A 26,414-nucleotide genomic window follows, 5' to 3' on the forward strand; every position below is an offset into this window, starting at 1 on the left:
TGGAGAAGGCAACAGGAATTCAAGAGCAAGCCAAGAGGTCAGGAGCCAGGAGATCAAGAGAAGCAGGGTCAAACAGTCCGGATCGGCAACAGGGGGTCAAGATCAGCAGGTTTACAAGGCACAGGGAACACAGGAGGCTGTTGATCATCCAGCAGCTAGTTACTGTGGCTGCTGGCTTTAAATAGGCCATTTGGCGCCAAGCGCCATTACGCACGGCGTACGCGCATGCGCATTGGCGCACGCACATTCCCGACTGTGTTTGCCCGTATTTGGGCGTGCATGCGCATTCGCGCCAATTCGCTGATTGGCCAGGATGTTGGTAGTACCCTGACACTCAGATATATGGGACAGAAGGGAGAACATATTTGAAGTGACTGAGCAAGGATAATTGGAAAATGTTATCTCAAGGTTTTATTGCCCACCTGCGCTGATCTCTGTTGGGATTTCCTCCTCCTTTACCATCACAGGTGTGATCTCTCCATCATCTGCTTCCTCTTTAATCTCAACTTTCATATTGATCAGGTTTTCTTCCTGCATGGTGGGCAGAACATTTCTTAACATAGTGGAATCAGATTATAAGATCCAAAAAGGCTTCTTCCCAGATCATACAGTGCACTTCACTGGAGACACTCAGTACCATCTACCTGATCATGGTGAGGGATCTCCTGATCTTCCTGTGTGGAATCCCCGGAATACAGAGGACGGGGACATCTCTCTGGTGGGTTCCCATTACTGGATCCATCTGTAGGAAACACACACACTGACTGAATACATTGTTTCTATGTGTTTATCAGATGATGGGGGATCTAGGTGGATCCTCCGTACTGCTCTCTCCTTTACAATAAAGTCTCCTCTTACCCAGTGATGTGAGGGGCGGCTGATTCTCCTTCAGGACGTCTGTCCGTTCCTCCAAATTCTTCCATTCCTATGTGCAAAATAGACAGTGACATCCTGACACCTTATAGGAACCTGACACACACAATGATACAGTCACCATCCAGACACATCCCTTGTCTGTTACTGGATAATGTCCCAGAATTCTCTGCACCTCTCACCTCTCCTGTCAGCAGCTCAATGATGACGTTAATGACTTCTAGAATCTTCTTCTTGTTATTCCCAAGTAATATGGATGGAGATGGTGGCTCCATAATGTAGTTCTGGCTCTGTCCCCATGTTCCTGACAGACAGGGATGGTTGTTCTGTGACATGTACTCATCAGATGTCTCCTTCACCAGTCTATAAACCTTTTTTGAAAACAGATAAGAGTGATGTCATGTGACCTCCCAGAATCCTCCTCACCTCTCCGGTCAGGTCTGTGTTTTATTAATAGAGATAAGAGCGATGTCATGTGACCTCCCAGAATCCTCCTCACCTCTCCGGTCAGCTCTGTGTTTTATTAATAGAGATAAGAGCGATGTCATGTGACCTCCCAGAATCCTCCTCACCTCTCCGGTCAGGTCTGAGTTTTATTAATAGAGATAAGAGTGATGTCATGTGACCTCCCAGAATCCCCCTCACCTCTCCGGTCAGGTCTAAGCTTCAAAACAATATGGTGATACCACCCTTCTCCTGCGCTTAGAATCCAAGCTCCCCGACCACACTTCCCATGGGACTCACATATGGCGTCTCGGATGGCTAGAGTCTTGCTGCCCAAAAAGGACTGGGGTAGTCCAACAGTGCTATAGGCAAAAAGAAACAAAAGAAGGGCGCACCGACCTAGCGCATTATCCTAAATAATAGGCTTTATTTTTACAACATATAAAATGGCTACTCACAAAAATGATGTAACTGTGGTGCATTTATTACATGGGTTCCATGAACCAACCCTGTTGGGGGTTAAATGGCAGTGCTACAAGAGGGAAGGGTGTAGCATCACTGCCACACCCCTAGAGGGAGGGGCTCCCGAGATCTGAGGGAGGAGTTTTGAGCAATGCATTGCTATTTAAACTTATGAGTAGTTCATGAGGAAGAGTGGCTCTGAGGAAGAGGCTGAGCCTCGAAACGCGTCAGCCATCATCTTAACAGGATTATGGACTAACACATGGACTATTCCTGACACTGGAGCGACTGAGCTTGATATGATTATTTTCTACCTTTTTTTGTGAGTAGCCATTTTATATGTTGTACAAATAAAGCCTATTATTGAGGATAATGCGCTAGGTCGGTGCGCCCTTCTTTTGTTTCTTTTTGCCTAAGCTTCATTATTAGAGATAAGAGTGATGTCATGTGACCTCCCAGAATCCTCCTCACCTCTCCGGTCAGGTCTGTGTTTTATTAATAGAGATAAGAGTGATGTCATGTGACCTCCCAGAATCCTCCTCACCTCTCCGGTCAGCTCTGTGTTTTATTAATAGAGATAAGAGTGATGTCATGTGACTTCCCAGAATCCTCCTCACCTCTCCGGTCAGGTCTGTGTTTTATTAATAGAGATAAGAGTGATGTCATGTGACCTCCCAGAATCCTCCTCACCTCTCCGGTCAGGTCTGTGTTTTATTAATAGAGATAAGAGTGATGTCATGTGACCTCCCAGAATCCTCCTCACCTCTCCGGTCAGCAGGTAGATGATCTCCAGGGTCAGGTTTTTTATCTTCTCAGTCACGTCCCTCTGATCCATCACGAGCACCATAAAAACTCTAAAGGACTTTACAAAGAGAAACATACATATGTATCTACATTCATACCATACACAGTATAAAATGGTCTCAAGGCATCAATAGGTGATCAATAGGTGAGTCCCTGACTAGGACCAACGTTTGGAGCCTGAAGATATAAGTGCTCTCAGTTGCAAAAGGGAAAACTCAACCCACAAATGCTTCCTGGGCAAAGGACAACTTTTCGGGGTTTCTACAGAAACTTTCTCCAACAGCTCATCCCTCACCGAGAGGACTTGGAACTTTCCCAGGTGATTCGGATTTCCAAATCACCAACCTACGCATATATATTTTCAGGAAGCCCTGGGTCTTGGAGATTTAGAAGTTGCATCCTAAATATAGAACCATTTATCCAACTGTCTATCCAGAGCCTCTGGTTTATAGACCAGATACATCCTAAATATAGAACCATTTATCTAACTGTCCATCCAGAGCCTCTGGTTTATAGACCGGATACGTCCTAAATATAGAATCATTTATCCAACTGCCCATCCAGAGCCTCTGGTTTATTGGCCGGATACATCCTAAATATAGAGCCATTTATCCAACTGTCCATCCAGAGCCTCTGGTTTATAGACCGGATACATCCTAAATATAGAACCATTTATCCAACTGTCCATCCAGAGCCTCTGGTTTATTGGCCGGATACATCCTAAATATAGAGCCATTTATCCAACTGTCCATCCAGAGCCTCTGGTTTATAGACCGGATACATCCTAAATATAGAACCATTTATCATACTGTCCATCCAGAGCCTCTGGTTTATAGACCGGATACATCCTAAATATAGAACCATTTATCCAACTGTCCATCCAGAGCCTCTGGTTTATAGACCGGATACATCCTAAATATAGAACCATTTATCCAACTGTCTATCCAGAGCCTCTGGTTTATAGACCAGATACATTCTAAATATAGAACCATTTATCCAACTGTCCATCCAGAGCCTCTGGTTTATAGACCGGATACATCCTAAATATAGAACCATTTATCCAACTGTCCACCCAGAGCCTCTGGTTTATAGACCAGATACATTCTAAATATAGAACCATTTATCCAACTGTCCATCCAGAGCCTCTGGTTTATAGACCGGATACATCCTAAATATAGAACCATTTATCCAACTGTCCATCCAGAGCCTCTGGTTTATAGACCGGATACATCCCTTCTGTCCATCGCTTATTGGGCAAAAATCTACCATGACAGACTCTTCCACCTTACCAACCATTCAGTGTCCACCGGAAGCTACATCCCCAAACTCTCTAAACATCACCCAAACTTTCCTCTCTGCTCCTCTCAGGACTTTCTCCTCTCTAGTTCCCTCATTACTTCCCCCCATGTTCACCACCAGGACTTCTCCAGAGCCTCTTCCATCCTCTGGAATTCTATACCCCTCCACAACTCTACCCCTGGGCTTAACCCCCAACCTCACTTCAAAAAATCACCCAAACCATTCTCTCCACTCTTTCCCAAGACCTCCTCCTCTCTAATTCCTTCATCACCTCCTCCCACGCTCACCTCCGTGAGCCTCTCCAATCCTCTGGAACACCCTACTCCAACCCGTCTGGCTTCCTTCTACTCTTTCCACCTTTAGACAATCCCCAAAAGCTCATCTCTTCAGGAGGACCTATCCCGCCTCCACCTAACAAACTGATCTTCTACTTTCCAGGACTTCCCCAGAGCCTCCTCCCCCATCCTCTGGAACTCCCTACTCCAACCCGTCTGGCTTCCTTCTACTCTTTCCACCTTTAGACAATCCCCAAAAACTCATCTCATCAGGAGGACCTATCCTGCCTCCACCTAACAAACTGAACTTCTACTTTTCGGGACTTCCCCAGAGCCTCCCCCATCCTCTGGAACTCCCTACTCCAACCCGTCTGGCTTCCTTCTACTATTTCCACCTTTAGACAATCCCCAAAAGCTCATCTCTTCAGGAGGACCTATCCTGCCTCCACCTAACAAACTGAACTTCTACTTTTCGGGACTTCCCCAGAGCCTCCCCCATCCTCTGGAACTCCCTACTCCAACCCGTCTGGCTTCCTTCTACTATTTCCACCTTTAGACAATCCCCAAAAGCTCATCTCTTCAGGAGGACCTATCCTGCCTCCACCTAACAAACTGAACTTCTACTTTTCGGGACTTCCCCAGAGTCTCTCCCATCCTCTGGAACTCCCTACTCCGACCTGTCTTTCACTCTGTATGCCTTTAGACAATCCCCAAAAGCTCACCTCTTCAGGAGGACCTACCCGCCTCCACCTAACAAACTGATCTTATACTTTCCAGGACTTCCCCAGAGCCTCCCCCATCCTCTGGAACTCCCTACTCCAACCTGTCTTTCACTCTGTATGCCTTTAGACAATCCCCAAAAGCTCATCTCTTCAGGAGGACCTACCCGCCTCCACCTAACAAACTGATCTTATACTTTCCAGGACTTCCCCAGAGCCTCCCCCATCCTCTGGAACTCCCTACTCCAACCTGTCTTTCACTCTGTATGCCTTTAGACAATCCCCAAAAGCTCATCTCTTCAGGAGGACCTATTCCGCCTCCACCTAACAAACTGAACTTCTACTTTCCAGGACTTTTCCCATCATTTGGAACTCCCTACTCCAGCCTGTCTTACACTCTATCTGCCTTTGGACGATCCCCAAAAACTCATCTCTTCAGGAGGACCTATCCCGCCTCCACCCATTAAACTGAACATCGACTTTCTCCATCAGCTCATCCCTCACAGTCATCCATCCCAAACCGAGAGGACTTGGAACTTTCCCAGGTGATTCTGAAATTCCGAATCACCTACCTACGCATTTCTGTGGCTAATTTTAAGGACGCGCTGGGGCTTGGGGGTTTATAAATTGTTTGTCTATCGCTTATTGGTTCAGAAATCTACCATGACAGACTCTTCCACCCTACCAACCACTTAGTGTCCACTGAAAGCTACATCTCTGACCTCCTCTCTAAACATCACCCAAACTGTTCTCTCTGCTCATCTCAAGACTTTCTCCTCTCTAGGTCCCTCATTAGTTCCTCTGAAGCTCACCTCCAGGACTTCTCCAGAGCCTCTTCCATCCTCTGGAATTCTGTAACCCATCCACAACTTTACCCCGGGTTACATCCCCAACCTCACCTCAAAAGATCAACCAAACCGTCCTCTCCGCTTCTTTCCAAGATCTCCTCCTCTCTAGCTCCCTCATCACCTCCTACCATACACATTTTCAGGACTTCTGCAGGGCCTCCTCCATCCTCTGGAACTCCCTACTCCAACCTGTCTTTCACTCTGTCCACCTTTAGACGATCCCCAAAAACTCATCTATTCAGGAGGACCTATCCTGCCTCAACCTAACAAACTGAAATTCTACTTTCTTCATCAGCTCATCCCTCACAGTCATCCGTCCCTCACCGGGAGGACTTGGAACCTTCCCAGGTGATTCGGAATTTCCAAATCGCCAACCTACGCATATCTGTTGGCGGTTTTGAGGAAGCGCTGGGACTTGGAGGTTTATAAGTTTTTCTGTCCAACGCCTGGCGGTCCTCCAGCTGTTGCGGAACTACAAGTCCCATGATGCACTGCAAGGCTAACAATTACAAGGCATGATGGGACTTGTAGTTCCGCAACAGCTGGAAGACCCGCCAGTTTGACACCCCTGGCTTATTGGGTCAGAAAGCCTGAGACCAGCTTCATTGGCTGAACTACATAACTGTCCGCCTACCTCTGACAACAAACCCCCAGTGCTAAAGGTCAACTTTTAAGGTTTTATCATAGCAATCATATAAAAGAAGTGCATTACCTCTTCCAGGGGGAGCAGAAAGCCAGCACATCAGTCCTTTAAAGATATATATGACTGCATCAGAGGGGGGGGGGGGGGGATAAAGAAGGTGCAAGGGATTCTGGGAAAGACAGAGCAAGAATCTGTGAGCTGTAGTCTTGCATCCAGGTAGGATCCTTTGAAAACCAGCAGTTGGACTACAACAAAATGGCTGTCATGGTCGAACAGCCTATTAATAACAGGAATAGACTGACAATAATACACATATGACGTTTTTGACAAAGTAACTAAATTCTATGTCTAAATATCTTAAAATTCCAATAAAAAAAAAATATATCTTTAACTTTCTTACAATTTTGTGATCTACGACAAAATGGCCGCTGCGCTGTTTCCTCCGCTGTGTGGGAGAAGCGGAAGGGGCGTGGCCAGGTTGTTACTAACGCACAGTGAGGAAGTAGCGTGCGGAGTCTTCCTGTTCGGTGGAACGCACAACACGGAAGTATCATGAAGAATATTCCAGCTAGGTGGAACGCACAACCAGGAAGTGGTGTTAGGATAAAGGGGACATAGAAGTTGGGGACATATTTACATTTTTAAGGGCAAAGCCGAGTTTACTAATGAATTGTAATATTGTTACATCCCATTTTCATTAAAAATACTGTTACCTAAGAAGACATTACTCTTAAAGGGGAAGCACACCCTGCTAGAGAGTGAATAATTGCAGAGATTACCTTGAAGTATTTTTTAGGTCATTGCTGTTTCATATTTCCTTTATTTATATATTCCTATATTATATATATTTATATATTTATTTATATATATATTATTATTTTTATATATTTATATATTTATTTATATATATATTATTATTTATTTATATATATATATATATATATATATATATATATATATATATATATATATATATATATATATATATATAATAATTTATAATTTTATAATTTACATATATATTTATATATATATTTATATATATTATTTATAGAATTCTTGAGCCGACCTCTAGTGGCTCCCACACCAAAATTACCGAAAGTAACGGCCATTGACATTACCTGAATCTGTCGGAGCCTGGCACAGGACACCCCCTTCTTCAGTGCGCTCCCTGCCTGGCCACTGCGCCCGTCACAACAGCAGAAGCATTGTGGTACTAGCTCCCCATCCGGTCCGCCTTATCATTGGTTGACAAGGCAGTGGGTGGATCCATAACCGCTATCCAGTCTAATAGTCCAAATGTGCCCAATGCCATCAAAATCAAAAATAAAGTCTGTGACAAAACGCCGTCACTGAGTGCCATACCCACATGTGGCCACCCACTTGTCTAGTAGTCACATTGGACCCCAAGGACTTGGACTGTAGATTTGTTGCAGGCCCGTCGTGGGTCTGGCCAGAACTTCTCCACCAGATCCTGCACTTCTCCATGTAGCCACAGAGAGGCTTGTCTCTTTCTCTCATCTCAGTAGTCGGCAGCAGAGAGGTGGACAAAACTCCTCCGCCAGATCCTGTTCTTGTCCATGCAGCCACGGAGAGGCTTGTTTCTGCCCCCGTCTCAGTAGTCAGCAGCAGAGAGGACTGAACTCCTCCGCTAGATCCTGCTCTTGTCAATGCAGCCACTGAAAGGCTTGTCTATGCCCCCTGTCTCTGTAGTCGGAATCAGAGAGGAGGACAAAACTCCTCTGTCAGATCCTGCACTTGTCCATGCATCGACGGAGAGGTTTGTCTCTGCCCCCATCTCAGCAGTCGGACAGAACTCCTCCTACAGATCCTGCACCTCTCTGTGTAGCCTCAGAAACCCCCTCATCTCTGCCTCCCCTGGTCTTGGCATTCAGCAGACTCTGGCAGCTGACCCTAGCCCTCCTCTGGTCCTCCTCCAGACCCTGCACTTTCTGTTTCTTAGCTTCACCCCCCCTCCCCCTCCCAGCTTCTTCCTGCCAGCAGCACAAGTTAAGGTGGGTGCACTGTGATGTATGGGAGGGTGAAGGAATCTTGACTTCTGATGTTGGGGGCCTCCTGACATCTGATGAAAGGGGGGGGGGGGGTTGCTGTGCAAATCTACTTACAGATACAACAGGTTCTTTGAGGGAAACCATTATGCAATTGAGTTTGACACCCCTGCCCTAAATGTTTGTATACTTTTTGCAGCTTCCTCTTGGCATTGAGTGGTGCTCCTCAGTTTGCTGATAACTGAGATCCAGGTTCCTCTCCAGCTCTGTTGAGTGCAGCAAAATCAGGTGGCCGAGCTGTGGTTTTACTGCGAGTCATGGCACCGCCTCTCAAACTTGCTCATTGCGCTCTATGGGGCCACACCGTAACCAAATAAGGTGTCAGGGGGTGAAAGTAGACGCTGTCCATCCAGTCCTAGGATTTACACAATTCGGACACACAGCATATAGCCCAGCCCTCTTTGGCAGGATAAGAGACCCCTTTTTTTGTTCTTTGCCACAGGAGCTTGATAAAAGGGTCAAATTTAGGCATTTACACTGCTTGCATTAAGAAAAAATACATTAAACGATCAATGAGTAAAGAGCTGCATCAATTAGTGCCTTTTAGCAAAGACCAGCAGACAGACTTGGTGGTGACATTGGTGGGCCTCAAGAAAAGTGTTTCGTAATTTGATTGAAGCATTTTATTTGCATGTTGGTCAAAGGGGAATCCAGAGAAGTGCGTACATTATACTTTAGCTATATATATATGGGTAAGAAATGCACATTACCATAGCCATGTGGGAAGAGTTACCAAACTTAATTCTTCTAGCACACAAGGGTGAAAGCCAACTGTGTCGTGTTTTATCTATTTGAAGGGTGGAAGCCATCTGGGTCAGGTCCTTTATCTATTGTAAAGCCCAACTTGCGGATGGAGAAAAATAAATCTTGCAGTGGGGTCACTGGGTCTCAAAAGAGATATTTCTTGATGACAAAGTGATTTGATCCAAAATTTGAATTGCATGTTGATCGGGCGGGACCAGGAAGGTATTATATGTGTACTTTACACTTCAGCTTTATTTTATTTTTTTATCAGGGGAAAGCGCGAACGCAGTCCCCCACTACCACAAATTATGCAGTCGAGTTTCCCGCATTTGGGGAAATCGCAGGGGTCAGCACAGCCGAAGTGCAATGGCTGAGCCTCGCCCTGGGAGAACCACCTTCGTGATCATGGTATTTCCCCTGCCAGGTAAGTATCACACTTCAGCTTTAAATAATGGTAAGACATGCACACTGCACCCCATTGTGTGGGACTGTTTCAGATAGATATAATTGTTTAACAGTTAAACTTAATTCTTCTAGCACACAGGTATGAAAGCAATCTAGGTCAGGTGCTTTATTTATCATAAATCCCAACTTGGGGATGGGGAAAATTAAAAACCTTGCAGTGGGGCCCACGGCGCTGTAAGGGGTAAATGCCTGTTAGGTCTAGAAGAAGCTGAGGAGAGTGTATTACTTACCTTACACCCTGCTTTGGCACTAACCCCTGCTCTCCTCCACTCTGGAAGTGTGGGTGGTCTTTTGGCATCATCACTTACAAAGCAGGGAAAATAACCCTTCATTATATGTGGACTTAATTCTTCTAGCACACAAGGAAGTAAAAAAAAACCCTTCATTATATGTGGACTTAATTCTTCTAGCACACAAGGAAGTAAAAAAAAAAACCCTTCGTTATATGTGGACTTAATTCTTCTAGCACACAAGGAAGGAAGCTAATAACCCTTTATTATATGTGGACCTAATTCTTCTAGCACACAAGGATGGAAGCAAAAAACCCTTCATTATATGTGGACTTAATTCTTCTAACACTCAAGGATGGAATCAAATAAACCTTCAATATATGTGGACTTAATTTTTCTAGCACTCAAAGATGGAATCAAAAAAAACCTTCATTATATGTGGACTTAATTCTTTTAACACTCAAGGATGGAATCAAATAACCCTTCATTATATGTGGATTTCAATCTTCTAGCACACAAGGATGGAAGAAAATAACCCTTAATTATATGTGGACTTATTTCTTCAAGCACAGAAGGATGGAAGCAAACCACCCTTCATTATATGTCGACTTAATTCTTCTAGCACACAAGGATGGAAGCAAATAACCCTTTATTATATGTGTACTTAATTCTCCTAGCGCACAAGGATGGAAGCAAATAACCCTTCATTATATGTGGACTTAATTCTCCTAGCACAAAAGGATGGAAGCAAATAACCGTTCATTATATGTGGACTTAATTCTTCTAGCACACAAGGATGGCAGCAAATAACCCTTCATTATAAATGGAGGAAGCAGGCATGTGAGTGCGGCCAGGAGCACCTAATAGATAGATGAAGCCTACAGGAGCTCGGTCTAAGGTAGGTATTATTCCTTATCCCTGACTAAAAGATCATTTAACCCTTGCAGTGTGTGTGTTGGGGGGGGGGGGCAGAACATAAATCAAGTCTTCCTGCATGACAGTTTTTTATATTAAATAAGAAGAAAACATTATATGTGTATGCTTTTAATGAAATAATCAGATGTGTCACATACAACATTATTGATGCAACTACCCAGTGGAATGACGGGCTCACATATCAGGACACCTAAAATGTGATTTTTCTTTATCTTCTGGATCAACAGTCTCTTTATATGTCTGCTGTTATGAATTTGGTTATTCTTTGACTTTAGCTAGTGATATAGGATTTGGCTCATCATCCGTGCAAGTCTCTCAGTTGATGAGCGAGGTCTCTAATAAGTGGGCTTTCTGGTGTATATGGAGGTGGGTGCTGCGGGAAAAGCATTTCCCACATTCGGAACAAGAAAATGGTCGTTCTCCGGTATGGGTCCTCTGGTGGCTGATCAGCACCGACTTCTGGTTGAAGGATCTCCCGCACTGTGAACAGGAAAAAGGCTTCTCTCCAGAATGGATTCTCTGGTGAACGGTGAGGTGCGTGCTGCGGGCAAAGCTCTTCCCGCACTCACAGCACATGTAGGGCTTCTCCCCGGAATGAGTCCGCCGGTGTTTGCCCAGGGAAGTCTTCTGGGCAAAGCATTTCCCGCATTCGGGACAGGGGAACGGTTTCTCTCCCGTGTGAACACGCTGGTGTTTGACGAGAAGCGAATTTTGGTTGAAGCACTTGCCGCATTCCGGGCAGGAGAAAGGCTTCTCACCCGTGTGAATGCGCTGGTGCCGGACAAAGGGGGACTTGCTGGTGAAAAACTTGCCACAGATAGGACAGGAATAAGGCTTCTCCCCCGTGTGGGACCTCTGATGGATGACGAGGAGCGACTTCTGCCCAAAGCCTTTCCCACAGTCCTGGCATACGAAGGGCTTTTCTCCCGTGTGCGTGCGGTGGTGTAGAATAAGGTTGGTGCTGCTGGTAAAGCTCTTCCCGCAAGTATAGCAGCTGTATGGCTTCTCCCCCGAGTGAGTCCTCACATGTTTGATGAGCGACGACTGCTGGGCAAAACACTTACCGCAGTCCCGGCACGAGAACGGTTTCTCCCCCGTGTGAACGCGCTGGTGCGTTATCAGAAGTGACTTCAGAGGGAAGGACTTCTTGCACTCGGGGCACATGAAGGGCTTTGGTCTGGTGTGGATACGCTGATGTTTCACCAGCTGTGCTTTCTTGGCGAAACACTTCCCGCACTCCAAACAGATCAGAGAGTGAGGCCCTTTGTACACCAGCTGGTGTTTGAGGAGGTCGGAGCTGCTGCCAAAGCTTTTCTTGCACCCGTCACAGCTGAAGGTCTTTGTCTCCTGGGCTGCGGAGGAACTTCTAGCTCCCTCCCATACACTCCCTTCTTCAGCATCAGCAGACCATGTGACCGTTTGTATATTGAGTTCTAAAGGATCCTCCTCATCTTCCGAAAATGATTCCTCTTTAATACAGATAGATAAATAGTCTGTCTCATGACCATCCTCATCAGACTCGTCCTTAATATGACCAAACAACTTAGATCCCTCAGCATTGGAGACCCTAACATTGTCAGGCAAGTCACTGTCCGACAGGTCCTCTTCAGAGTCGGACTCTTTCTTGATTTTGACCACTGTGTAGTCTAGTTCTTCATTGAGGTCCCCATCTAAGGTGTTGTCTTCCTGCGTAACATAACTGGACGCTTGCTGTTTCTGCTTGCCTTTGTCTACATCTGTTGGAAATAAATATATAGGGTTAGAATCATGCTATAGCTGACCCCAATAGGTATATATACTGTATGTTGCAGTTTGCAAGCAGTTTACCGGGGGTTATGGCCGAAGCTGTTGGCCATAACCCCAGTGTTTTTTTCAGCCAGTGATTGTCTTTCTCATGAAAGCAGTCCGAGTGGCTAATTAGCCACCAGATTGCTTTCAGAAGCAGCGGGAGAGGTCATTACCTCCACCCCTCCCCCCTTGTGTTTTTTTGGGCTTACCTTTCTTACCGGCAAGCCTGGGAAATGATCCAATGGGTCACGCGGGTGGCCAAAGAGATGAACAGAGACCAGATCGTCTCTGATCACCTCTATGATCTTGGAGTACCAGAGTGACGTCATGACGTCACTACTGGTTTAGGGCGAAAGTAAACAATTTTTTTTTTTTTAAAGCGAAAGTTACATTTTTTGATCTTTTGCTTTTAAAGGTAGAGGAGAGATTTGGGGTCTTATAGACCCCAGATCTCTCCATAAAGAGGACCTGTCATCCCCTCATCTTTATTAAAAGGGATGTTTACATTCCTTGTAATAGTAATAAAGGTGATTAAAAAAAATAATGATAAATAATGGGACAGTTGAAAAAAAATGTAAAGCGCCCCATCCCTCCGTGCTTGCGTGCAGAAGCGAACGCATGCGTAAGCTGCGCACGCATATGAAAACAGTGTTCACACCACACATGTGAGGTATCGCCCTAAACGTTACAGCGAGAGCAATAATTCTAGCGCTCTGAAACTCAGTGTAAACAAGTAACCTGTAAAGATTTTAGATTATTTTAAAGTAAGTCAATTTTAAAGTGTCGCCTATGGAGATTTTTAAGTAACATAGTTTGTCGCCATTCCACCAGTATGCGCGATTTTAAAGCGTGACATGTTAGGTATCTATTTACTCAGTGTAACATCATCTTTTATGTTTTACCAAAAAACTGGGTTATATATTGTGTTCTTTTGCATTAAATTTGCATCCAGGCCCCAAAAGGAGGTGTTGCCTAAGTTGCAAAATACAACCTGAGAGATCCTAGATGAATGCCGCACACCAGACAGCTCCAAGAGCTTGATAGATAGAAAGCAGCCTCGACCCCCATCTCCTCCCTGTAGGCCATGGCCCTGGCGTGTTTTGCCCTGCCCAGGGACGGGGGCCACGCCACATGATGCATTTTGCCATGCCCCCTATCTGGTATATGCTTAGTGGAGTGCTGCTCCAAGAAGTGCCAATGGTGTGGCTCTAAAAATCCCACATCAAATATGGAGCATGGGGTGTATGCTAATCCAATGCAGTATGACAGATCCTAGGGGAACATCGCACACCAGATAATTCCAAGTGCTTGAAAGATAAAAAGTGGTCTCAACGCCGTCTCCTCCCTGTAGGCCATGCCACTGATGCATTTTGCCCTACCCTCGGGGCTTAGTCATAGAGGTCTACGACTAGGCCCCAGGGTGGGGCGAAACACGTCGGGAGAGTGGTCAATCTGGAGGAGTCAGGGTTGAGGCCACTTTCTATCTCTCAAGCACTTGGAGCTGTCTGGTGTGCGGTGTTCCCCTAGGATCTCTCAAACTACATTGGATTAGCATACGCGCCTGCGCCTTTTTTGATGTGGGATTATCAGAGCCACGCCATCGGTGCTTGGAGTGGCGCTCCACTAAGTACAACCTGTTGACTTGTCAGCGAAGGTTCTCATTTATCCTGGTCATGGAATATCTAGTAGTAGTTAGTCAATTCAACTGGATTTGTTCTGTAATGTTGGAGACGTTTTGTAGCCCCTCCAGTCCTCAGAGCTGAAGAAGTGTCTTGGACAAGCTTCGAAACGTCTTCAACATTACAGAACAAGTCCAGTTGAATGCGACCAATTACTACTATATAACCTCTTGACTTAACCCCCCGTATCAACGATCTTCCACCACTACCCCGTATTCCCTTCCAGTGTACAAAAAAATTATTCCTAAACCTTGACCTACCCATTGGTGTGAGAAGCAGCTAGTTCTTCGTCCGGATGCCTTTCTGGAACGACTTCTGTTCTTCAAATAATTTCTGTATTCTGGAAGGAGGCACCGTGACTTCCTGACACACCGTGACTTACAGTCACCATCCAGACACATCCCTTGTCTGTTACTGGCCAATGTCCTAGAAGTCCCGGCACCGCTCACCTCTCCTCAGAGCTGAGGGACCTTCTGGGTGACTTCTAGAATCTTCTTGTTTTTTCTGTCAGGAGTCAAGGAATGAAGAGGAACTGTCATGGGAATCTGTCCACCACCAGATGTTTTCCTCACTACTACATAATCATGGACTACACAATTGTCCAGCTTGAGTATCTATTGCTATATACAACAGCCAAGGTTCTGCTGAAAGCATGTTAGGGTGTCATGTGACCTCCCAGAATCCTCCTCACCTCTCCGGTCAGGTCTGTGTTTTATTAATAGAGATAAGAGTGATGTCATGTGACCTCCCAGAATCCTCCTCACCACTCCGGTGTTCCGTGAGAATTACCTACCCGTGAGAAAAACCTACCCCTCGTCACTTCCGGTACTCCGCACTGTATGTAATGCAGCGGGTACATTAAAACAGCTGTGCTAAAATACGAGTGATCTCCGCTCCTGTCCCGGTCACTTCCCTGCTCTCGGATAGTAAATATAAAAGCGGCTGCGGGTGTATGAAAACATAAATCACTGAGCCGAAAGCCGCTTTTATATTTACTTGCCGAGAGCAGGGAAGTGACCGGGACAGGAGCGGAGATCACTCGTATGTCAGCACAGCTGTTTTAGGTAAGTGCCACGTCGGTAGGTTTTTCTCACGGTACACCGTGATCGTTTTATACTAGTGCGCAGGCGCACTAGTAAGCTCCTCTGCTCTGCCATTAGGTATCCGGGGCTCTGAGCATGCGCACTGCTGCGCTGCTCAGATGCTTCTGGCCGGAAGTGACGAGGGGTAGGTAATTCTCACAGGGTAGGTAATTCTCACGGAACACCGGTCAGGTCTGTGTTTTATTAATAGAGATAAGAGTGATGTCATGTGACCTCCCAGAATCCTCCTCACCTCTCCGGTCAGGTCTGTGTTTTATTAATAGAGATAGGAGTGATGTCATGTGACCTCCCAGAATCCTCCTCACCTCTCCGGTCAGGTCTATGTTTTATTAATAGAGATAAGAGTGATGTCATGTGACTTCCCAGAATCCTCCTCACCTCTCCGGTCAGGTCTGTGTTTTATTAATAGAGATAAGAGTGATGTCATGTGACCTCCCAGAATCCTCCTCACCACTCCGGTCAGGTCTGTGTTTTATTAATAGAGATAAGAGTGATGTCATGTGACCTCCCAGAATCCTCCTCACCTCTCCGGTCAGGTCTGTGTTTTATTAATAGAGATAGGAGTGATGTCATGTGACCTCCCAGAATCCTCCTCACCTCTCCGGTCAGGTCTGTGTTTTATTAATAGAGATAAGAGTGATGTCATGTGACCTCCCAGAATCCTCCTCACCTCTACGGTCATTTCTGTGTTTTATTAATAGAGGTAAGAGTGATGTCATGTGACCTCCCAGAATCCTCCTCACCTCTCCGGTCAGGTCTATGTTTTATTAATAGAGATAAGAGTGATGTCATGTGACCTCCCAGAATCCTCCTCACCTCTCCGGTCAGCAGGTAGATGATCTCCAGGGTGAGGTGTATAATGTTCTTCTCTGTCATGTGACTTTGTTCTGTCTGCATGCTCAGTCGCTGATCCTTCCAGTTGGAGTATCATAGTTGAACGAAGCCCCCATGGCACACCAGAATGTAAAAATCAGGATGATGTCTATCAATGGAGGATACAGCAAAAGCAAGAATATACTATATAAGGAAAAGAACAAAGCTCTATAGTATAATATCACATAAACACCATAATGATGTTCAGTGAAATATAACAAAATATCAGGCTGTGCAACATATACCAGAAAAAATGATAAGTAGCACCCTCCCTCCTTCTCCTACCCTAATTAATTGCAGCTCACAACACTCTCCCCACTTTCCCAGGCCAGCTCCACCCAGCTATAGCAGGCGCTTCCGGGTTCTTGCGTTCCACCAGCCTTGCCTTCTCTTCCTGCTTCCAGTCCAGCGCTGAGCAACCCCATCTAGCGGCCGCTTTCGCTAACTGCAGCACTTTTCCTTTTGTGATTCTCAGTGAGGACTCGTGCGCCCCTGGTGGGTGATAGTGAAAGCGCCCAGCAATAACATAGACAGGAGAGGACTGGAACGCAGAACCAGGAAGTCTAGTGAAACGCAAGAAGACAGGAAATGACAATGTGAAAGCAGGAAGTGGATGTGATAAAGAGAAATGTAGAGGGATTGTTGTTGGGTGTAGGGTTATTGTTTTTTTTAAAGGCAGGAAGGTATTTTAGAGTGTTTTTGTGTAATGTTTTGTATTTGGTAGCCTTATATCACTGATATAATTATCTCACTTATCCAGTATTTTACCATACATCCATAAGTCACCCTCAGATATGTTGTCTGTGATTTTATTTGTCATTTTTTTGTATTTGTCTTCCTGATGTGAAGTTTTCCCAGCTCAAGCCATGGGGAAACGCTAGATGGCGGTAAGACAGGATTCGCCCAGGCCAACCGCTGATTCGTCGAGGATGGAGACGGGTGATGGTAGCGAGCTGGCTGAGAGAGTACTAAACCTGACCATGGAGATCATCCACCTGCTGACCGGAGAGGTGAGGAGGATTCTGGGAGGTCACATGACATCACTCTTATCTCTATTAATAAAACACAGAGCTGACCAGAGAGGTGAGGAGGATTCTGGGAGGTCACATGACATCACTCTTATCTCTATTAATAAAACACAGAGCTGACCAGAGAGGTGAGGAGGATTCTGGGAGGTCACATGACATCACTCTTATCCCTATTAATAAAACACAGACCTGACCGGAGAGGTGAGGAGGATTCTGGGAGGTCACATGACATCACTCTTATCTCTAATAATAAAACACAGAGCTGACCGGAGAGGTGAGGAGGATTCTGGGAGGTCACATGACATCACTCTTATCTCTATTAATAAAACACAGACCTGACCGGTGTTGTAAAATTTTGTCGGACCCGTGAAAAAATCGGACCTCGTCACTTCCGGTGATAGAGCATCACAAAACAGCGGATGGGAGTCGTCCGTGCGCATGCGCAGAAGACATTTTTCAAGGTTTGGCAAAATTATAACAGAGAGCGGACAGCTGATTGAGAGGAGGCGGGGCTGAGGTGCGACGGAGGACGGAGGAGACATATGCAGAGCTGGTGGAGGAGGCGGGACGGAGGAGCGGCCGTGTAATATATGCAGGACTTTAGCGACTCCTTATGTTTTATTATCTTTAGCAATTATCGTATTATTTATCCTTAGGATTTCATTACATTTAGTATTTCTTATTTTGTATTATATAAATAGTAAATGTAATGAAATCCTAAGGATAAATAATACGATAATTGCTAAAGATAATAAAACAAGGAGTCGCTAAAGTCCTGCATTTATTACACGGCCGCACCTCCGTCCCGCCTCCTCTATTCAGCTCTGCAGATGACGCGGCGGTGTCTTCCGTCCCACCTCAGCCCCGCCTCCTCTCATTCAGCTGCCCGCTATGTGTTATAAGTTTACCAAACCAAGAAAATGTCTTATGCGCATGCGCACTTGAGACTCCTATCACCGGAATTGACGAGGTCCGATTTTTTCACGGGTCCGAGAAAATTTTAGAACACCGGAGAGATGTGGAGGATTCTGGGAGGATCATATGACTATGACATCCCTCTTTCTGTTTCAACAGATATTTAATAAGTGTGATGACCATTTAACAATAAAAGTGCCTCCACCTCACCTCTTGATACCCAAGAAAAAGGATAAGATCCTAGAAGTCACCCAGAAGATCGCTGAGCTGCTGACAGGAGAGGTGAGCGGTGCCGGGAATTCTGGGATATTATCCAGTAACAGACAAGGGATGTGTCTGGATGGTGACTGTATCATTGTGTGTGTCAGGTTCCTATAAGGTGTCAGGATGTCACTGTCTATTTCTCCATGGAGGAGTGGGAGTATATAGAAGGACACAAGGATCTCTACAAGGACGTCATGATGGAGAATCAGCCGCCCCTCACATCACCGGGTATGTTGTCATTTACATAGTTAGTGAGGTTGAAAAAAGACATCAGTACATCCAGTTCAACCTATGATGTGTGTGTGTTTGCTGTTAACCATACATTGTATACCCCTGTATGTTGTACATTGTATACCCCTGTATGTTGTACATTGTATACCCCTCTATGTCGTACATTGTATACCCCTGTATGTTGTACATTGTATACCCCTGTATGTTGTACATTGTATACCCCTGTATGTTGTGGTCTTTAAGGTGCCCATCTAATAGTTTTTTGAAACTATCGATGCTCCCTGCTGATACGACTGCTTGTGGAATTTATTTTATTTTGTATTGACAATGGAAATGAGAGGGAAGCAGTTATGGGATTCACCTTGACAGGTGACATGGTCTCACCCAAAGCGCCGAGCCCAAGTGACACCTTCATGTTCACCAGAGCATCAGGCAAGTTGTGTCGGGCCAGTGACCCTAGTGGCCCACAGGCTACTTTGCTGCAAGTTGTCACGAGTCACGGCCCTCAGGATTGCATCACAAAGGGCATTGCAGGAACAGAATGGATACTAGATGGAGACTGGTCTGTGGCATTAAATCTGATCAAATTAGAGGCTGAGGTCAAGGTAGGTGGCAGGCAAGAGTTAAAGCAGAGGTCAAGGCGGATGGTATGCAGGGATCGAGGCAAGCAAGAGAGCAGAGTCAGAAACAAGGGCAGGAGTTACAGGCAGACTCAGTCTGGGTCAGTAACAGACAAGACAATGAATCGTCTGTTGCAGGAAGAAGGTAGTTAACCAGAAGTCACAACACCAACCACCATAAGGGAAGGATTCTAAATAACCCCCCTCAGCATGTGTGCATGCCCAGCATTAGGGATGCAAGCCAATGCATGCTAACACATGCATGTGTGCCAAAATGCTTACATGTACACTCGCAGTCAGCCATAGTCAGAAGGCCACAACCCAGCGCAATAAGCTGCATAAGGGAACCTGGCTTATCAGGGTGTGTATGATGGAAGGCCTTACCCAAAGTGGTTGAGTGGACGTCACTTGTACATTCCCACAAATTCTCCTCCAAGCTGAACATGTCTACTTGATAAGGTACTAAAAACGCCTTGATGACTTTTTGGAAGCCACAGTCACCTCAAATCCCTCAATACCGTCTACAAGGATGGGAGGAGGCAGAGGGAAATAGATCTGGAGATACTGGCTACAAGCATGGAACACAGGTTGGACCTATGATGGGTCTCTGGATTAATGACCCTTTGGATTGGAAACAGGCCATTGAATCCAGGACCCAGCTTCTTAGAGGGGCATTTCAGTTCCAATTTGGTGGTGGAAGCCAAAGAGAAGTACCTGAGATATTACTCCAGAATTTGGTTTGTCCTCTCTGTCTGACATTTGAAGTTGATTTTGACCTTTGAAGTTGGTACCCCAATGATAAAGAAGAGTAGATCTGCAACTTTCTACAGAATGCTTGCCAAAACTTTAAGGTGAACTGCACTCCTCTGTGAGATACAATTTCGTCAGGAACACACATAATGAGTTCTTTAATGAAGATCTCCACTTTGGCTGTTGCAGAAGATGTTTCCTTCACAGGGACGAAGTGAGCTATCTTCTTGGCCTCTCGCAGCTCAGATAGGGGCGGTAATATCGTTGTCTGCCCATTAGTTTGCGGGCATATAAGTGGTGAGTCAGCACACCGCCCGTGTCCCCAGGAAGACGTCATCTATGACGAAACGCGTCAGAAAGGCGGTGTCTTGTGTATTCTGCCGGTTTACAGCGCTGTTTTTATTCTACAAATGTGAGTTTTTTACCTTGTGTGCCTAATAAATACATTATTTGTTACGTACTTCACTATGGTGGCCCTTATCTTTATATGGTGATACTGCGGGGGAAATTGCTGTTGAGCTGCCCTGGAAAGCCACGGTACCTAGCGTCCTGTCTTGCACAGTGTGGAGACTTGTGTGTTAAACATCTTAGCTGGTTTGAGATCTGGATCCTTCACGAATACTTTGAAAGGCTATATCTTATATTCCATCTGGTAAGCGCATTAGCTTGTCTTTGGCACAAACACATTGTGGAGGAAGATTCACTGAAATTTGGTGGAGGACTTCAACTTTCTTTTACATCCAATTTCCACTGTTTTTTGGACTTTTCCTTTTTCTTTATTTATATTTAGACATATGTGAGCATTATTTTGCATGTTTTTATACGTTCACTGTATCACATAGTATGCATATGGGTCTACAACTCTTTGTTTAAGGTTGTGAACCTATGCTGTATTGATAAGTTTACATCACATTGTATATATGCTTTATTAACATACATCACTAGTAGCGCAGCTACATTATTGTTATCTTCTTGGTAAGTCTGTCAACAAACGCATAAATGGAATTACATCCTCTAGACATGGCGATGTCCACAATGAAGTCTATTAATATACTCCAGAGTTAGGTTGTAATGGGTAAGGGCCTACGTAAACCTCAGGGTTTAGCTCTACTGCTCTTGTACCGGGTGCAGGTTGAACAGAAAGAGACAACCAATTTGCAATCCTTGACATGATCAGGTCACTAGTAGGTCCGCTGTACTAGTTCCTACATCTTGCAGACCCCAAACTGGCCAGATTGGGGCAAATCTGAGGTCATACACCCAAAGTGCCTTCAGGACATCTGAGGTCATACACCAGAAGAGCCTTCAGGACATCTGAGGTCATACACCTGAAGGGCCTTCAGGACATCTGAGGTCATACACCCAAAGAACCTTCAGGACATCTGGGGTCATACACCTAAAGAGCCTTCAGAACATCCCTGAGGTTTTACACCTTAAGAGCCTTCAGGAAATCTGAGGTCATACACCCGAAGAGCCTTCAGAACATCTGAGGTCATACTCCCGAAGAGCCTTCAGGACATCTGAGGTCATACACCCGAAGAGCCTTCAGAACATCTGAGGTCATACTCCCGAAGAGCCTTCAGGACATCTGAGGTCATACACCCGAAGAGCCTTCAGAACATCTGAGGTCATACACCCGAAGAGCCTTCAGAACATCTGAGGTCATACACCCGAAGAGCCTTCAGGACATCTGAGGTCATACACCCGAAGAGCCTTCAGAACATCTAAGGTCATAAACCCGAAGAGCCTTCAGGACATCTGAGGTCATACACCCGAAGAGCCTTCAGAACATCTAAGGTCATAAACCCGAAGAGCCTTCAGGACATCTGAGGTCATACACCCGAAGAGCCTTCAGAACATCTAAGGTCATAAACCCGAAGAGCCTTCAGGACATCTGAGGTCATAAACCCGAAGAGCCTTCAGGACATCTAAGGTCATACACCTGGAGAGCCTTCAAGACATTTGAGGTCATACACCAGAAGAGCCTTCAGGACCTTAGTCTTTCTTTCCTACATCAAAAAGCAATTAGACAGATGGAGGTATGTTTTAAGATCAATAATTACTTTAGGAGCTCCTTTGTCTGAGCCATGAGACTTAGTTGCATCATCAGGTGCTTCTTTCTTCTTTGCATATAGAATGGTGTCAAAAGAGACAGGAGCAGGATTGTCTTAAATAGTCAGAAACTACATAGCAACCAGCAACTGCTGAGATGATCGGTGCTTTGGTCATAAGTTGTCATGATCTGGAATATTTTACACGCAGTGCAGTGGTCAGGAATACAGTATGTTACACACAATGCAGAGGTCATGAGTATGTAACACACACAGTGCAGAGGTCAGGAGTATGTAACACACACAGCGCAGAGGTCAGGAGTATGTAACACACAGCTCAGAGGCCAGGAGTATGTAACACACAATGCAGAGGTCAGGAGTATGTAACACACAGTGCAGAGGTCAGGAGAATGTAACACACAGTGCAGAGGTCAGGAGAATGTAACACACAGTGAGGTCAGGAGTATAAGAGTATAGAACACAAAGTGCAGAGGTCAGGAGTATGTAACACACACAGTGCAGAGGTCAGGAGTATGTAAAACACAGTGCAGAGGTCAGGAGTATGTAACACACAGCGCAGAGTTCAGGAGTATGTAACACACAGAACAGAGGTCAGAAGTATGTAACACAGTGTGGAGGTCAGGAGTATGTAACACACAGTGCAGAGGTCAGGAGTATGTAACACAACGCAGAGGTCAGGAGTATGTAACACACAGAAAAGAGGTCAAAAGTATGTAACATAGTGTGGAGGTCAGGAGTATGTAACACAGTGCAGAGGCCAGGAGAATGTAAAACAGTGCGGAGGTCAGGAGTATGTAACACAGCGCAGAGGTCAGGAGTATGTAACACATAGAACAGATGTCAGGAGTATGTAACACACGGGATGCAGAGCTCAGAAGCATGAAATGTACAGCACAGTGTATGGCGATGAGGAGAAAATAGACTTGTATCATACATGCCCCAGACTACGGCAGAGCTGAACTCAACCTCCTGCACCTTGACATAACCTGATAGATCAGCAGAGCCAATCTTGGAAGTTTATTTACGGTTCTCCATTAACCGAGAAGATGCTTTCCTGTAGGTGGTTGCATCAATCTTCTAAAGTCTTGGGATGACCTTAGTTTTTGTCCCCTTCTTTAGTGAGTTGGTAAAGAGATCCTTTAGATGCAGAAAAAAAAAATAAAAATAGAGAGACTACATCACCTGTATTTGAACAATATACGGTACTGTGCAAAAGTTTTAGGCAGGTGTGAAGAAATGCTGCAAAGTAAGAATGCTTTTAAAAATATATATTTTAATTATTTATTTCTAGCAATATACAAAATGCAAAGTGAGTAAACAGAAGAAAAATGAAAATCAAACCAATATTTGGTGTCACCACTCTTTGGCTTCAAACCAGCATCAGTTCTTACACTTGCACACTTTGTACACTTACACAAAGTCCGGACTTTTGTAGGATTAGAATCAGGTGTCTGATTAACCAATTATACCAAGCAGGTGCTAACGGTCAACAATTTCATAGGCAGGTGGAAACACAGTCATTACCTGAAACAGAAACAATGTCGGAGGCTTAAAGCTGGGGGAGGAACAGTCAAACTCTGCTACTTGTGGAAGTCAGTTTTATGACACATATCAAACACCATTGCAAGACTGAGCACAGAACCAAGACACAAGGTAGGTATACTGCACCAGCATAGTAAAGCACCAGCAAGGAAACTGGCAACGTTGAGGACCGTAGATGCAATGGTCAGCCAAGGAAACATATTACAGCAGATGGAAGAGGCGTCATGCTTACTTCCCTTCCACATTGGAAGATGTCCAGCAGTGCCATCAACACAGAACTGGCGGAAATTAGTGGAACCCAGGTACACCGATCTACTGTCTGGAGAAGTCTGGCCAGTAGTGGTCCTCATGCCGCCAAAAAGCCAAACCTCCGATGTGGAAACAAGACTCGGCAACTCAACTATGCAGGAAAACATAGGAACTGGGGTGCAGAAAAATGGCAGCAGGTGCTCCGGACTGATGAGTAGTCAAAACATGAAATATTTGGCTGTAACAGGAGGCAGTTTGTTGGTGAAGGGCTGGAGAGCGATACAAAAATGAGTGTCTGAAGCCAACTGTGACTCATGGTTTAGGTTCCTTGCAAGTTTGGGGCTGAATTTTTTAAAATGGAGTTGGCGATTTGGTTAGGATCAATGGTGTCCTCAATGCTGAGAAATACAGGTAGATACTTATCCATCATACCATACCATCAGAGAGGTGTATGAGTGGCCCCAAATTTATTCTGCAGCAGGACAACAACCCCAAACATGCAGCCAATGTCATTAAAAGCTATCTTCAGTTTAAAGAAGAACAAGGAGTCCTGGAAGTGATGGTTTGGCCCCCACAGAGCCCCGATCTCAACATCTTGAAGTCTATCTAGGATGACATGAAGAGAGAAAGAATTTGAGGCAGCTGACATCCACAGAAGATCTGTGCTTAGTTCTCCAAGATGTTTGGAACAACCTACCTGCTGAGTTCTTTCAAAAACTGTGTGCAAGTGTCCCTAGAAGAATTAATGCTGTTTTGAAGGCGAAGGGTGGTCACACCAAACTATTAACACTTCTGTGCATGAAAGCATTCTTAATTTACAGCATTTTTTTTCACACCTGTCGAAAACTTGAAACAACAACAGTTCTACCAATGAGGAGACATCACGAACAAACTGGTAACCTAACATGCATTTATATTCGACAGATTTACACAAAGGGTCTGAGACACTACAGACAAGCTGCACTCTAAAGGAGAAATTGCAATTCAAAGAAGACGGAGATTGTTGGCCATGTAGAACCCAAAAGCCATCACCGTTTACCGAGGATTCTCCTAACAGTGTTTATGTCTCAGTTACTGAGCAACGCGTTTCATGTCCTCATATTGAAAAGGAGATGGGCAAAAACAATCTGGAGGCCGAATGCATGTCCTTACGCAAAGAGAAATCATCTTCAGATGTCAAAGGAAACATTTTGGAACAAAATATACAGCTGGACACTTCATCTTTTCAGGACGGAGGCAGGAGAGTACCACAAGGCAATAAAACCTCTGTCTCAAGTGAACGAATTACTGAGCCAGCCTGTCCTTCAAAACCACCATCAGAGAGAGTAAAAGTCAAAAAAATAAAGAGACAAAAGACAAAAACACCAAGTGATGGGTGCAAAAATACCTTGACAATCAGCTCTAATGTCCTTCAACACCAAGTCCATAAAAGTCCGAAACTGTACTCGTGCCCCGAATGTGGGAAGACTTTTCGAGTAAGGTCAAAGCTTAAAAACCACCAAAAGGTTCATACTGGGGAAAAGCCATTTCTGTGCAAAGAGTGTGGAAAGTGTTTCACAGAGAGAGGGAACCTAAAGAGCCACCTGAGAACCCACTCTGGGGAGAGGCCGTTTTCTTGCAAGGAGTGCGGGAAGTGTTATACGGCGGGATCTACGCTTAAGATCCACTTGCGGTCTCACTCCAAGGAGAGGCCGTACTCTTGTCCTACTTGCGGGAAGACTCTCATCAGCAGAAGAAGTCTTATCTTACACCTCCGGAATCACACGGGGGAAAAGCCCTACGTGTGCTCGGAATGCGGGAAGGACTTTAACTGGAAATCTGACCTGAAAAGACATCTGACAACTCACCTGGGAGAGAAACCATTTTCCTGCGAGGAATGCGGCAAACGCTTTTCGAAAAAGCAGTCGCTGGTCCTACACAAACAGATTCACACCGCGGAGCAGCCCTACAAGTGCACTATGTGCGGAACGTATTTTTCCAATAATATGCTACTCCTCGTTCACAAGACGACTCACTCTCGTGAGAAATCTTATCTGTGCTCCGAGTGCGGGAAGAGTTTCTCCACCAATATGAGTCTTCAGACTCACAGGAGGATTCATTCCGCTGTCAAGTCCTATTCGTGTTCAGAATGCAGCAAATCTTTTGTCCAGAAGTCACTACTGATCAAGCACCAGGTGACTCATACAGGGGAAAGGCCTTTTTTGTGCTCCGATTGTGGGAAGTGTTTTCCCCGTAAGGATGCACTGACTGTTCACCAGAGAAGGCATCTAGTAGAAAAGCCATATTCGTGTTCCTCGTGTGAAAAATCCTTTCACATGAATTCTGCGCTGGTCGTCCACCAACGAATTCACACGGGAGAACGGCCTTATACTTGCTCCGAGTGCGGGAAGTGTTTTACCCAAAGTTCAGCACTGACTGTTCACCAGAGAAGTCATACCGGAGAAAAGCCGTATACGTGCTCGGAGTGCGGGAGATCCTTTACCCAGAAG

General features: G+C 45.2%; 1 protein-coding gene across 2 annotated transcripts in view; it reads right to left on the minus strand.

Moving 5' to 3' along the window:
- Window positions 1-10,941: 10,941 nt before the first annotated feature.
- Window positions 10,942-26,414, minus strand: part of LOC309562733 (uncharacterized protein) — an 86,259-nt gene continuing 70,786 nt past the window's right edge. Inside the window, exons 2-3 of one of the 2 annotated variants that reach the window (XM_082267020.1) lie at window positions 14,539-14,611; window positions 10,942-12,547 (exon numbers count right to left, since the gene is read on the minus strand). In XM_082267020.1, coding sequence (XP_082123146.1) covers window positions 11,127-12,547; window positions 14,539-14,542 — 1,425 coding nt within the window. In that variant the 5' untranslated portion in view covers window positions 14,543-14,611 and the 3' untranslated portion in view covers window positions 10,942-11,126. Of the gene's footprint in view, window positions 12,548-14,538; window positions 14,642-26,414 lie in introns of both variants that reach the window. The other variant, XM_082267019.1, reaches the window with a different exon arrangement.

The sequence above is a fragment of the Pelophylax lessonae genome (assembly GCF_965119305.1).
Source record: "Pelophylax lessonae genome assembly, chromosome: 9".
NCBI lineage: Eukaryota > Metazoa > Chordata > Amphibia > Anura > Ranidae > Pelophylax > Pelophylax lessonae.